Source organism: Ctenocephalides felis, unplaced genomic scaffold, assembly GCF_003426905.1.
Source record: "Ctenocephalides felis isolate EL2017-DRISC unplaced genomic scaffold, ASM342690v1 CF-g0.4_SCAFFOLD_00845, whole genome shotgun sequence".
Taxonomy (NCBI): domain Eukaryota; kingdom Metazoa; phylum Arthropoda; class Insecta; order Siphonaptera; family Pulicidae; genus Ctenocephalides; species Ctenocephalides felis.
In genome coordinates this window covers 3,302,312-3,318,518 of record NW_020536999.1, presented here as the reverse complement: position 1 = coordinate 3,318,518, position 16,207 = coordinate 3,302,312, and the positions used below count along the sequence as shown (strand labels likewise).

At 30.4% G+C, this 16,207-nt stretch overlaps 1 protein-coding gene across 1 annotated transcript in view; it reads left to right on the top strand.

Moving 5' to 3' along the window:
* The window catches only part of LOC113363248 (nuclear cap-binding protein subunit 1-like), a 134,365-nt gene extending 120,841 nt beyond the window's left edge, over positions 1 to 13,524 (top strand). The window contains 3 exon segments of the mRNA XM_026605735.1: positions 10,645 to 10,778; positions 13,013 to 13,201; positions 13,270 to 13,524. Coding sequence (XP_026461520.1) covers positions 10,645 to 10,778; positions 13,013 to 13,201; positions 13,270 to 13,383 — 437 coding nt within the window. The 3' untranslated portion in view covers positions 13,384 to 13,524.
* Positions 13,525 to 16,207: the final 2,683 nt, after the last annotated feature.

Sequence of the window (16,207 nt, the reverse complement as noted above, 5' to 3'; positions counted from 1 at the left end):
AACATACTGAGCCATTAAAGTCCTATGGAACTGGTTCAATTATAATAATTGTTGATTTTTGAAAATTTGCTTTTAGAAAATACTCCGAGTCAAAGTGTTCGTTCGTAGGTGTAATAAATCCACTTGGAATACTTTTAATAACTCATAAATTAATTTATTTTTTATTGATTAAGTCGATTATTCACACATATCGGGAAGTTCATGTAACTTGCCTCAAGTTAAAATACCAATACCAACTAGTTTTCCATCTTTTTACCATAAGAGTTCCCTCGCCCGAATCTTCTCAAGCTCCTCCTTCCTGATTTTCCACGATTTCGCGTACATGTATTTCACGAATTGAATTGGCGCTCCTCGGAGACAGGAGCAGGCGCAGGATACTCCGGAGACGCCTTCGACTCCAAGGACGATTCGCCGAGGCAGGAATGGGCGATCGGGGTTGGTTCAGTCTCGATTTTAGCTGATTGTAGTTGCCGAATTTCACTTTGCCGAGGGAACGATAGAGATAGGTCAGGATGCGGGAGAACATGATTTTGGGGAAAGTGATTTAGGAAAAAATAATGTTGTATAATTAAATTAATGTTTTGTGTGAGTTGGAAAAATTAAAACAAAATTTTTGGTTCGGATTGACTGATGGTGATGATGTTTTGTTGTTTTTTATGGGCTTTTTGATTAAAAAAATGCGGTTTGACAATTTTAGTTATTTAAATAAAACTAGTTGGTTTGGTATTTAGCCTTGAGGCAAGTTACATGAACTTCCCGATATATTTAAATAATCGACTTAATCAATAAAAAATAAATTAATTTATGAGTCATTAAAAGTATTCCGAGTGGATTTATTACACATAATTGAAAACGAACGAACTCGGAGTATTTTCTAAAAGCAAATTTTCAAAAATCAATAATTTTTATAATTGAACCAGTTTTCAGGACTTTAATGATTTATTATGTTCAAGACCAAGTACTCTATCATTATACCAAGTAAATAGTCTAATTTTAATTTTAACAAATGTCAAAAGAGCTACTCATTTTCTCAAACTTTGATGAATTTTTAAAATCAAACTATTTGTCTTAAGGCCGTAATATTTCAGTAAGTTCTATAAGACCATGGTATATATCGCTAAAAAAAATCCAAAAAAATCGGCTTAAATTTTTTTTTCAACGGTTAATTACAAGAAAACGGCTCGGTAGATTTTCACCTAAAACTGATCAGTATCATTCCCAACTAATATCTTTCGAACAGTTTTTGATTTTTTAAAATTGGTTCGGTAGGATGAGCTTAAATGTGGACGAAAAGTTTAACACTTTTTTTCAAATTACAAAGAAACGGCTAGGCTGATCGTCGCACAAAACTGACAAACGATAGTCTTCCCCGAAATACATCAAATGGCTTTTAAATTTCTGAAATCGGTTCAGGCGCTTTTGAGAAAACGTCGATCAAAAGTCTAATTTTGACAAATGTCAAAAAAACTATACCAATTTTTGCAAACTTTGACGAATTTTTAAAGCTAAACGAGTTGTCGTAGGGCCGTAATATTTTAGTATGACCTAGAAAACTATGGTATCTACCGTCAAAAAAAAAATCATAAAAATCGTCGATTTTTTTTTTTTAAAAAACGTTATTATAAGAAAACGGCCCGGCCAATCTTTACCAAAAACTAATCAGCACGATTCCCAACCAATATCTATCGAATGGTTTTTGAATTTTCAGAATCGAATCAGAATTGCGGGCTAAAACGTGGGCGAAAAATTTTCACTTTTCTGCAATTTACAAAGAAACGGCCCGGCCGATCGCCGCACAAAACTCAGAGACGATAGTCCTCATCGAGATACATCAAATGGCTTTTAAATTTTTGAAATCGCTCCAGCCGTTTTGGAGAAAACGTCGATTACGTCAAAAAATCTGTTCACACACCACACACACAACACACACACACACACACACATACTTTTTCCAAATTTGGTCTCATTCGATTCAGAATGGCTTGAAACGTCGAGAAAACATAAAATTAGCCATTCGGATTTTTTGATGAAAACATAAACTTCTCCTTCGGGAAGTTAAAAAATCACGAAGTTGCGTTTTGGCTCACAGTTTACGTTGCAAGTTTTTCTGAATCGTTCAAGTTCATTTGAACTAGTTATAAAGAACATTTTGCCTTGAGGCAAGTTGCATGAACTTCTCGATGAGTATACATAATTCACTTAAGATTTGAGATTCCTATTTAGGTAAAATTTGTTCAACTGTTTACTTCGAAAATACAATTTCCGCTTTCACTAAAAAATTAATAATTTGATTTCCAGTTGATATCTTTCAAACAGGCTTATATGATAGTTTCACGAGTACACGCATTTACGACACCTTGAATTTTTATAATTAAACCACTTTTCATAGGACTCTAATATTTTATGATGTTCTTTAAGACTGTGATTACTATCAACACAAGTAGTTTCATCAATATCGTCAAAATAAAGTTTTGTACCATTAGTTACGAAGAAATTGCCTTAACTAATTTTAATTTAAATATCGAAAAAAGGACCATATTGACCATTTAAATGATTTAAAAATTAGTCTACTAATAGATAAGCTCAATTTTGATCTAGAAGATTAAAAAAGAACTCTACTGACCACCAGGAAGGTTAAAAAAGGATTCTATTGACAAGTGAACATAATTTTGAATCAGAAGAGAAATAGGGGACTCTACCGACGAGCAAACGTAATTTTGATTTGAAATATTTAAAAATAACTTTACTGGCGAGTAGACTTAATTTTGACCTAGAATATTAAAAGACTCTACTGATGATCAAGAAGATTAAAAATTGACTTTACCGACGAGCAAACTAATTTCTGATTCAAAAGATTAAAAAGGGACTCTACTGACGAGTAAACTTAAATTCGATTAAAAAAATTTAAAAATTGACTCTACTGATGAGCAAACTTAATTTGTGATTCAAAAAATTTAAAAAGGGACCCTACTGACGAGCAAACTGACTTTTGATACAAAAGATTAAAAAAGGACTCTACTGACGAGTAAACTTAATTTTGATTTAAAATATTAAAAAGGGGACTCTACTGACGAGCAAATGTAATTTTGTTTTAAAAGAATAAAAAGGGACTCTACTGATAAGTAAATTAAATTTTTATCCAAAAGATTTTAAAAAAAGGACTTCCTGATGAGTAAACTTAATTTTGATGTAGGAGATTAAAAAGGGGACTCTACTGACAAGCAAACTAATCTGTGATTCAGATGATCAAATAAGGGACTCTACTGATGAGCAAACTTAATTTTGATTCGAAATATTTAAAAGGAGACTCTATTGACGACCAAGAAGATTAAAAATTGACTCTACTGACGAACAAACTTAATATTGTTTTAAAAATTAAAAAATGGGCTCTATGGACTAATTATAAAACTGTACATACATTCATTCATTTTTTTCTGGGGTATGCCAAAAAGTTGAAATGAACATAAATGAAGTTAAGGCCAGAAGATACTAAATTTGAACAAATTAAATATTATCAAAATCTTCTTCGATAATAATTATATCAAAATTATTATACAACGTCTCCATCATCCATTAACCATTAACAATACTTTATACGTTTATTACGAAAGAAGAACATTTTCCCCATATTGTACATATTTTATATTATTATGCTGATGATGATGATGATGATGATTTCATCGTGCGTAACTTTACGTGGAAAAGAATCGAAATTTCTTTTTCCTTTCATCTTTTGACTTTTATTTTACATACATTATATTTGTTCACCGGACCTAGACGGACGAAGAATCTACTTATTGTAATCGTGAAATACTAATTAACTCACCCAAGGAGTAATTTTAGATTATTTACATCTGGTTATTTCTTTTATATCATGTGTAAAATTAATGTGTGAACTGTGTGGGTGATTTTAATCATTTTCGCAACCAATTATTTCATAAGAATCCATCATAAAATCTAACCCATTGCCAAGAAATATCCAAGGGCTGAATATCCATATTCATATAAAATCTCTGACACCGACATATGGAGGCCACGACGAGACCTCAAATGCAAACAATTTAGAACATAATTAATTAATTATAAAACAGTTTTAAATAGAAACATACAGTTATATAAATGTGTGTTACTGTGTAATAAGTCTTTTCTTTGAATCTCTTTAAAAATATGCGCAAAGGTCAAAAACACATTTTTAACGCAAAACTAATGGATAAAACAATGGCACGGAATAATAAACAATACAATAATGTTTAGATATTTTAACACACCCAATATATGTATATTATCTTGTGAATTTGTTGGAAGGACATGTGCTAATTTTGATGTAGCACTTTTTTCTATGTATTATTATAGTTTAATAATTAGCAGTAATTAATAACCATGTGGCTTTATGTATGGCAACTCAAAGGTTGTCCCATTATTATTACAATTTCGGAAATACTGATATTTTTTCTCTTAATGACGCCTAAGAGTTATTTTCATTTAAGCTATCTATATTTTCAAGTGAAAACCGATGTCATCTTACTGCTTGACATCAAACTGTCCGTGGTGAGAGTCTGACTCAGAAGTCCATAGCTCTAACCTCTCGACCAGTCGTAAACTTTGCTCAATTTTTAATTTTGTAAATATTTAATAAATAAAATCAATTAAACAAAAAAAGTTTTAGAATGCAAGCCAAATTATTTTATAAATTTGCAATATACTTGTTTTAGACTTCACGACATTTCTATTTACGTAACATGAAAATTTTGTTTCGACCATTTTTTTATTAAATTACCTTGACAAAAAATCGGTAAAATTTACTATAATTTCATATAATAAGGTTATTTTTTTTTTTAACTATTTTTCCACATTTCTGTAAATGTTTTCATAAGTCGATGGTCAGTTTGCTCGTCAGTAGAGTCCTTTTTTTAATCTTTCAAATTAAAATTAAGTTTGCTCGTTAGTAGATACTCTTTTTTATTTCCTAAAGCAAAATTAAGCTTACTCATCAGTAGAGTTCCTTTTTTATTCTCTTAAATCAGAATTAAGTTTACTAGTCGGCAGAGTCATTTTTAATCTTTTTAGATCAAAATTTAGTTTGTTCGTCAGTAGAGTCTCTTTTTGAATCTTTTGGATCAAAATTAAGTTTGCTCGTCAGTAGAGTTCCTTTTTATTTTTTTGAGTCACAAATTAGAGTAGTCATTTTTTAATATTTAAAATTAAAATTAAGTTTGCTCCTCAGTAGAGTCCTTTTTATCTTTTAGGTCAAAATTAAGTGTGCTCGTCAGTAAAGTTCTTTTTTGATCTTTTAAATCAAAATTCGTTAGAGACGTTTTTCTTTTAACTATTATTTGAAAACTTCATTTTGATAATATTGATAAAACTTTGTGGTCACCAGCTTCCTGTCTAATGGACGTAATGAGGAATATTGAACAATATCCGTGCCTGTCCGACGATTATTATTTATAGTGTTTAACCAGGTGTTACTTTAGTAAATAGATATAAATCATTATTACTTTATTGTTAACAAACCGACGATTGTTATCGATATTTGAGAAAAAAATAGGAGATTGTGCAACATGAGCAACAAATGGTCGAAGCGATTTGCAATTTCACTTTAACCAAGGCTAAAAAAAATTTAATCGTTAATAATACTTACTGTAATTTAATATATTAACACTATTCCTACCGACATTTCATGTTTATTATTCCTACCGCGACCGGTTCTGCAAAATCTATATTTTTCAGTATTGAATGAAGAGCTAATGCTAGTTTAAGAGTTTATAAATACAAATACAAAACATTTCTTTTATTTTAGAATGCGAAATCTACATTTTATTCTGTTTTATCTAATTTTTTACGATTTTTTTCTTAGAGTGTATTGTCTGCACACGCATTTTTTACGTTTTTTGGCTGATTTTGTTCGCCCTATCATCTTTCTCAAACATTATCTGGAATATATTGTTTTAAGGAATCTGTTTTGTATTTGTACTTGTTTGATTTTTTTTTCTGAATTCTTGTTGGAACTATACGGGAAGTTAATTGAAATGAAAAGTTCCTGCCTTGTACATCATCTTCCCGTAATTTCTTTATGTGAAAACAATGGATTTATCCTGAATAAATACAAAATAATGTAAATTCTTGATAATTTCTCTCTAAAATTCATATTTTACCGAATGGTTTCTGACTACTTTATGAATGTCATCTACACCAAATACGACGCTAATACCAATTGTATTGACTCTTGTATTAGTGCATTTTTTCAGCATATGTGTATGTAAGTGAAAATTAGAATCTTCTTTCTTAGCTTCCAAAATTGTAAAAATTATTTGAGCGAAGTCCTTGATTTTTAGTTCTATCAGTATTTGTAGCTGTTATATTCAATTCAATTGTATCTACCATCACTAAAAGTTTAGCTATAAGTAGAATGGCAAAAGCGTTTAAATTTTTTACATCGTACTACGGATTTTGATAATACGGTTTCATTAGTTATAAATCCTCAAAGAAATTCTCAGTTTTCTGCGTATACTGGATGGTTATCAAAATTTTACACCCCATTTGTGCGATTTGCTGAGCATAATTATATAAGGTTGTCAAATATCTCCCTTCCGACTTTTTGTATTATAAACCAAGAGCAAAAAAGCGGAAGGGAGATATTTGACAACCTAATATTTACATCATATATTGAACAGTTACTAAAATTTTATACTACGTTTTCCTGAATATTATTGAACATGTGTTGAACTAATTTACACCTTACCTTTATTGAAAATATATGTTTGTCGATAGTGATACGTGATCTTTTACAACAATTTTGATTGCTGTCAATGTAGTTGAACCAACCTTTGGATTCAAAACAAAACCTATCAATCTGTTGTTTGGAAAATGAGAAAACCCACTTTTTATACCGTAGAAGTGCAATATTTATACTCTTGGTCTCATATGCCCAGCGTGCATACAGAATTAGAAAAAATGCATATAAATTTGTAGAAGGCTGTATTTACCACTCTAAATTCTTCTGAATTTACATTTTCTTGTAAGTTCGATCATTTTCTTAACAATTACTACAAAAAATGCCGTCCGAACATCGTCTTTCGTACTAACTGTCAAATAACCGGTCGCGGTAGTTAAGACAGTATACAATTTTTTTTCCAAAAATAAAAAAGGCAAAAACAAATTTGCATTGAAAAATGTATCATACTCACATATTAGGGAAAGACATAAAGTTTGATGACGTTCGATATGAAAAATATTAATCGAAATATCAAAAACGGTCATTTGACCGGTCCCGGTAGGAATAGTGTTAATAATAGTTGTCATATTCTTTTTTTAGCTTCCCTTCCCGGTACAAAAACCGCCCTTCAGCTGGTAGTCGCCATTCGCCAAAAGTGCACCCCGGAAGAGGCGCTCAATGTGCTCAAAGATTTGCCTAATCCTCGGCAAGAAGGCGGCGAACCCGTCGAGACTCCAGGAGAGTCTCCGTACAATCCTCTCAAGATCGATGTGTTTGTACAAACTCTGCTGAATTTGGGGTCGAAGAGTTTTTCGCACAGCTTTGCTGCCATATCGAAGTTTCATTATGTTTTCAAGGTAAGGGATAATGGATTAAGCTAGTGGTGTATGGCATCGTGCCTTAAGGCAAATTGCTGCAACTTTCCGTACCGTAATGAAATATTCGAGAAATTTTAACCGATTTCAAATATATCATTACAAATAGTGTAACTTTCATTATTTTTGCATTATTGTTATATCTGAGCAAATCAAATGTAAATCATAAATCAATTTATCTCCAGAACATTAACATTCGTCATTTCATTTCGAATTCAATTTCAAAAAAATTTGCAAGATGCCTAATTTGCACAAAATTGAAAAAGTGCTCCCGTATAGTCACAGTCTAAACGCGTTTGCAAATAATTCTGTGCGACATTTTTACTTATACTGTGCTTAGCTTGGGTAATTTTTCGAATTTTTAACTTCCCGTAGGGCAAGTTATAGTAATTGCAAAAAAAGAAATTTTTTTTATATCTTTACGTTTCAAAACTTTCTGAACATTTTGGCATACCTTATAAAAAATGGATGTATGTGTGTGTTCGGATACAAATTTTCATCGACGATTTCGGGAACACTGATAAAGCGATTTGAATAATTCAAAAAACATTCGATTCGTATTGATAAGGAGACGTGTTGATTAGTTTTTGGCAAAGGCAGGTCTAACCGTTCCGAAGATATGGGGCAAAAAGTGCCAAAAACGATAACTCAGTTTTTAAGCGAACGGAGCGTCCGATTTGAATAATTCAAAAAACATTTTATTTGTATTAACAAGATGAAGAACTGATCAAATTTTCATGAAGGTAGGTCTAGCGGTTTCGGAGATCTAATGATAAAAGTAAAAAAAAATACCATTTGGCGGTAAAAATGATCATTAGACATATGCACATCAAATTATCAGATATTTTATATTTATATTTATAGAGATTTTAACAATAAGTATATATTTTGTTTACATTCTTATGGGTTCTGTACCAATGTTTATCCGTAAGACGGCGGCGCGGCGCTTACACGCTTCGATATTTTGCCTCTATGCAGTTAAAGCAGTACGATTGCTTTGAAAAAAAGTTCAGAATTTCCAAAATATTTAAAAATACATTTTTCTTCAAAAAGTCTTTTTTTTTTCAAAAAAAAGTAAGTATTTGTCAAAAATTTACAGTTTCTCAAAAATCTAATATTTTCAGAGTAATTTTTTTTTCAAAAATGTTAATCTTTTTAAAAATAATAATTTTTAGTACGGGAAGTTCTAGCAATTTGTCTTAAGGCACGATGCCATATGCGCCCCATTAGTTAATCCAAAATTACAAAAATATTTTATGGAAAATAAAAAAAATATATAATAATTTTTTATACTCAAAAGCAATTGCTTTGTCAAAACAAGCAGAAAGCTTTTTAGATTGTTCAAATCGGACGCTTAGAGTTCACTCATAAACTGTCATTTTGTGTGCATTTAGCTTTATATCTTCGAAATTGCGGGACCTGTTTTTGCCAAAAACTAATCACCACTTCTCCCAATCATTACTAATTGAATGTTTTTGAGATCATTCAAATCGGATACACCGTTCTCTCAAAAACTCGATTTCTAATTTCTACACTCTTCTCTCCGTATCTCCGTAACGGCTGGACCTGCCTTTGCCAAAAACTAATCAGCACATCTTCCTATCAATAGAAATCGAATGGTAAATGAATCATTTAAATTGGTTGAACCGTGCGCCCGAAAACGTGGACGAAAAATGCGGACATATAAAACACACACACACATCCATTTAGTTTCTGAGGTATGCCAGTAAAATGTTCAGAAACCTTCAGACCGTCGAGAAATGCAAAAATTTTTATTTTCGATTTTCGCCCCATTACTATAACTACCCTACGGGAACTTAAAAAATGTATTTTTTACCATTGTTGGATATCTCGATTTCTAATTCCTTTTTAAATTGTTTTCAGATTTTAGCAGAGTCTGAGGAAGCCCAAATATGTATTCTCCGAAATGTCTTTGAGCTCTGGCGCAACCACCAGCAGATGATATGCATTCTTGTGGACAAAATGTTGAAGACACAAATCGTCGAATGTTCTGCTGTAGCCACCTGGATATTTTCCAAAGAGATGACGAGCGAATTTACCAAACTCTACCTTTGGGAAATCCTTCATTTAACTATCAAGAAGATGAATAAACATGTCACAAAACTGAGTAAGTGATAAAAGATTTAAGAGCATATAAAATAATGATATATTTTGGCATATTTTCAATGATATCTCGGCCATAAGATGAGGTACAAAGATGAAAATTGGTATAACGATTTTTTTTTTCAAAAATATCTTTAAAATGGCGTATATATGCAGGACAGGAACCTTCAGACTCCAGGGTTGTTGATATTTTAAGCATTTTAAGTGAATATGGTTACGGGTATAACTATTTAGATGAGATGCTGAATGAACGTCAATTTGCTGGTTTAGAGACATCAGTCTTCCATTGTCCAACTACAACTAATTTAAATCAATGCATTGAGTGATTTTTAAATTTTATAATAAAATTGTTTTATATTAATATTATATTATTTTAATACCAGGGTAGGGCCGATTCTCTATGGCAACGCGCCCATACCCTTTAAGCAGATTTTTATGGAACTTTTTTTTGGCGATATATATCATGGTCTTTTAGAACTTACTGAAATATTACGGCCTTACGACAAGTAATTTAATTTAAAAAATTCATCAAAGTTTGAGAAAATGAGTAGCTTTTTTGACATTTGTTAAAATTAAAATTAGACTATTTATTTGGTATAACGATAGAGTACTTGGTCTTAATGCACCTACTAAACCATTAAAGTCCTACGGAAGCTGGTTCAATTATAAAAATTGTTGATTTTTGAAAATTTGCTTTTAGAAAATACTCCGAGTGCTTGTTGGTTTCAATCAAGTGTAATAAATCCACTCGAAATACTTTCAATCACTCATAAATTAATTAATTTTTTATTGATTAAGTCGATTATTTACACATATCGGGAAGTTCATGTAACTTGCCTCAAGGCAAAATACCAATACCAACTAGTTCAAATAAACTTTTATATAAATGTATTTAGTAAATTACAATATTAATATTTATTTTTACTCCAGATGCTGAGTTAGTAGAAGCCCGAGAGAAATTAGCAAGAGCCGAATCTTCGTCGAGTGAATCTGAAGATGAATCTTCAACAAATACAACGAAGAAAAATAAACAGCAAGATAATGCAGATAAACCGACAGAAGAGGTAATTCATAGTTTATTATTAACTTCCCGAAGGAGAAGTTTATGTTTTCATCAAAAAATCCGATTCGCTAATTTTATGTTTTCTAGACGTTTCAAGCTATTCTGAATCGAATGAGACCAACATTTGGAAAAAGTATGTGTGTGTGTGTGAACAGATTTTTTGCCGTAAATCGACGTTTTCTCAAAAACGGCTGGATCGATTTCAAAAATTTAAAAGCCTTTCGATGAATCGCGATGAGGACTAGCGTTTATCAATATTGCGCTACGATCAGCCAAACCGTTTCTTTGTAAATAGAAGAAAAGTGAAAAAAATTTCGTCCACGTTTTAGTCCGCAGTTCTTAATCATGATTTTTTTTGACGGAAGATACCATAGTCTTATAGATCATACTGCAATATTACGGCACTGCGACAAGTAGTTTAATTTTAAAAATTCTTCAAAATTTGCAAAAATTTAGTATCGTTTTTTTGGCATTTGTCAAAATTAGATCCTTCATCGGCAATTGCTCAAAACGCATGAACCGATTTCAAAAATTTAAAAGCCATTCGATATATCTCGATGAGGACTATTGTTTGTCAGTTTTGTGATACGATCTGCCGAGCCGTTTCTTTTCAAATAGAAGAAAAGTGAAAAAATTTTCGTCCACATTTTAGTCCGCAGTTCTGAATAGATTTTGAAAATTCAAAAACCGTTCGAAAGATATTGATTGGGAATCGTGCTGATTAGTTTTTGGTAAAGATCGCCCGGGCCGTTTTCTTGTAATAAAGTGTTAAAAAAATTGACGATTTTCATGATTTTTTTTTACGGTAGATACTATAGTCTTATAGATCATACTGCAATATTACGGCACTGCGACAAGTAGTTTAATTTTAAAAATTCTTCAAAGTTTGCAAAAATTAGTATCGTTTTCTTGGCATTTGTCAAAATTAGACCTTTCATCGACATTTTCTGAAAAACGCCTGAACCGATTTCAGTAATTTAAAAGCCATTTTATGTATCTCTATATGAGGACTATCGTTCGTCAGTTTTGTGAGACGATATGCCGAGCCTTTTCTTTGTAATTTGAAAAAAAGTGTAAACTTTTCGTTCACATTTAAGCTCATACTATCGAATCGATTTTAAAAATTCAAAAACTGTTCGAAAGATATTAGTTAATAATGATACTGATTAGTTTTAGGTGAAAATCTACCGACCCGTTTTCTTGTAAATAACTATTAAAAAACAAATTTAAGCCGATTTTTATGGAAATTTTTTTGGCGATATATATCCTGGTCTTATAGGACTTACTGAAATATTACGATAAGTAGTTTAATTTTGAAAATTCATCAAAGTTTGAGTTTGAGAAAATGAGTAGTTTTTTTGAAGTTTGTTAAAATTAAAATTAGACAATTTACTTGGTATAATGATAGAGTACTTGCACTAAATGAACAATTAAAGTCTTATTAAACAATTAAAGTCTTACGGAAACTGGTTCAATTATAAAAACAATTATTAATTGCTTTTTCTTTTAGAAAATATTCCGAGAGTTAACACTCGGAATACTTTTAATCACTCATAAATTAATTTATTTTTTATTAATTAAGTCGATTATTTACACATATCGGGAAGTTCATGTAACTTGCCTCAAGGCAAAATACCAATACCAACTAGTTTAATAAGCCATGTGAGTCGTTATTGTAATCGCCCAAAAATCAAAATTGAAATTTTTTGCATATCATCACGTTTCAGAGGTTTTTGAACATGTTGGCATACCTTAGGAAAAATGGATGTGCGGTGTTGTGTGTATGTATGTGTTTGTTTTTTTTGTATAGCGAAGGAAATGCCTTTACGCATTCCAGACTAGGTCTTTTGTCTGGGTATGTCGGATTCGGTACGAGGATCTAAAATATTATCATTCTTACCTTGATTTTATACTTAGCTTTTAAATGGGCGAAGTCAAAAATTGCAGTTTTTGAGAGAACTAAGCATTCAGTTTGAATGATTCAAAAAACTTTCTGCTTGTGTTGACGAAAAGATGTTTCGGGGAAAAAAAATTGCTTCAAAACTTTTTGTTTAATTTTCAAAAATCGAAAATGAAAATTTTCATATCTTTACGTCTCAAAGGTTTCTGAATATTTTGGCATACCTTAGAACCTTTTAAAAAAATTTTTTTTGGGTAGGGAAAGTTGTTCCAGCAATTTGCCTTAAGCACGATGCCATACACCACTAGTTATTTATCTTATCGTGTCTCTTTTAGATGGTAGAAAGGATGGAAGAAAAGGTGGAAGCAGCCTACGTTGACCAGAAGCGATTGTTTTTAATTATTTTCCAAAGGTTTATAATGATTCTATCCGAATATCTTGTCAGGTGTGACACCGATGGAACCGATTTCAATACACACTGGTTCCATTGGACCATCGGCAGACTACAACAAGTATTTTTAGCTGTAAGTATCAAAATACACTAGTACTATAATAAAATAATATATATTTATGTATCTATTATCTTTTTTAGCATCATGAGCAAGTCCAGATTTACAGTACAACGCTGGAGACTCTGCTCTTCACACAAGACATCGATCATCACATCCTGGAAGTGTTCCAACAGTTCTTATCGCTTCGTGCATAAATTATAAATAAAATTTAATTTATATATGACCTGCTAGATTTAAATTAAGGAAATGAAAATCATTTAATAGATTGATATGAGTAGTTTTAAGTTAGGTAAGAATATTTAGATAAAACAACGTTATTTTTAAAGAAATAAAAGTGGGTATGAATACTGCAGGTGTTTGAATAATAGGAATATATAGTCATAGCTCAAAAAACATGTTAGGGAGATAATAATTTATTTATTTATTTATATATATATATAAATAAATTAATAAATAAGTATATATATATACACTAGTGATGTGCCAAGTCGAATCAAGTGATTCGAATCATTCGAATCAAGCCTTTAACGACTTGATTCGAATCAGATTTTACTTGATTCGAATCAACTCGTATCAAGCCGCAAAATATTTACTGTGATAAAATATGTATTAACACAAATTTTTCATAAATATAAAATTTTTCATAAATATAAATATAAAAAAAATGTTTTAATTTAATTCAATATTATAATAATATAAAAAATAAATATCATAAATATAAAAAATAAATAATGAATTAAATCATGCGAGCCACCCGACTTTAATATGCTTAAATGTATCGGCCGACTCCAATCGTCTTTATATGACTTTAACCGCATTCATCGACTAACTATATCATTCGACTTCATATGGCTCAAACCGAATCAAGCGGCGATATGAGTTGTTCCGACTTCAACTCTGATTCGAATCATCCCGACTTCAAGCCGTTCAAGCGATATGAGTTAACCGTATGGGCGATACAATGCGTCGTCGTTCTTGCATGTTTATTTATTTTACGGAGAGCTGAGAGCGATTTTGTTCGTGAAATATCAATACCCAATTTTGATAATAATTAAGTGTTTTAGATTTTAAATGTTATCAGAATAAACCACTCGAAATTATGAAACGAGTTTCGGGAATCTTTCAATATAATTCTCTTTTGAAACAATTACTAAACATCAGAAAGTCAGTAAATAATATATTAACTTCTGATTATGTAAGTAATGGCAAATTCACATTAATTAAATTAACTTTCAGTTTAGATGCGATCCTTTACTGATTACATAGTAAAATAAACAATCGACCCATGATTCCAAATATTATTTTATATACTTTAGTTATGCACAATTGTTTGGTAATTTATTATGGTAAATTAATTTGAAGATATGTTTCAGCCGTCTTCAAAATTATATCATTTTTAATAATTTTCAGAATATACTTTTTGATAGTAATTTATGTTTACAATTTCTACTTTGTCGGTTATATTGGTTAAACTGACAATTTTGATTATAAATTTGGATCACTTTTACTAAATTAATACATCCATGATTTTTTTTGTCCATATATATACTTGATTCGAGTTGATTCGAATCATGATTCGAATCAGGTTTTTTTCTGATTCGAATCATTCGAATCAGGAATTTTTCGAGTCGGCACATCACTAATATACACATATTATATATTAGGTTGTCAAATATCTCCCTTCCGCTTTTTTGCTCTTGGTTTATAATACAAAAAGGCGGAAGGGAGATATTTGACAACCTTATATATATTATATATATATATATATATATATATATATATGTATGTATGTATTACTTGAGCAGCACATTAATTTCTACTTTTGTTTGAATTATGTGGAACAAATGATGATTTTGCTGAATAACACCTGGATAATTTACAACATTTCTGAAAAGACGCTTATCTTAAAATATATATTTTGGAATTGGAATAGAACAGGAATAAATTATATTGTTTGATAATAAAATTTATAAACATAAATACAAATATAAAAGAAATATTTGATCTGAACAAAATTCATAAGTGATTGAGTTATTTAAAATAAATAGGCGTTTTTAAGCTATGTGTATTATATTTTAAGAAACAGGTCTCACAAATTTACAATTTCAAATTCCTTTTATTCAAAATATTTGTATGAGAGTATATAAAATGGGTTATACAGAATATAAGTAAATTCTATCTAAATTCTGCTAAGCTAAATAAAAAGGGTGCTTGACACAAAATTTTTATGTTAGTTGAAAAAATGTCCGGCATAGGTGATATTTGCAAACTGCATAAGGACAAATAAAGTTTGTTGTATATGAAGTTTTTGTATCCAGGCTTTTAAAACAGTTTTTATGAAAATGAAGTAAATTTTATCTAGTTTTTGCCAAGCTTACTAGAAAAAAATGCTCAAAACAAAATTTTCGTGTTATTTTTAAAAAATGTAAAAAAATTCTGCTTAATTGATATTAACAGAAATGCATAGGGGCGAGTTAAACTCTTTTTTCTCTAAAATTTTGTATCGGAACTATTGAAATAGTTTTTAGGGAAATGCAGTAAATTTTATCTAGTTCCTGCTAAGCTAACTAGAAAAGCGTGCTTGAAACAAAATTTTCATAATATTTTTAAAAAATCTGAAAAAATGACCTACATAACTGAAATTTGCAGAATACATAGAAGGGAGTCAAACTTTTTTTTTCTAAATTTTTGTACTCGAGCATCTAAACAGTTTTTAAGGATATGCATTAAATTTTATCTAGTTTGTTCATTAGAAAAGTGTTTGGAACAAAATTTTCATACTATTTTAAAAAATGTGAAAAAATGTCCTGCGTAGCTCATATTTGCAAAATTCATAGGGGTGAATAAAGCTTATTTTATTTGAGTTTTTTGTACTCGAGCATATAAAACAGTTTATATGGGAATGGTGTAAATTCTATCAAGTTTCTGCTCAGTTAATTAGAAAAAAGTGTTTAAAACAAAATTTTTGTATCATTTAAAAAAAATGTGAAAAAATGTCCTACATGACTGAAATTTGCA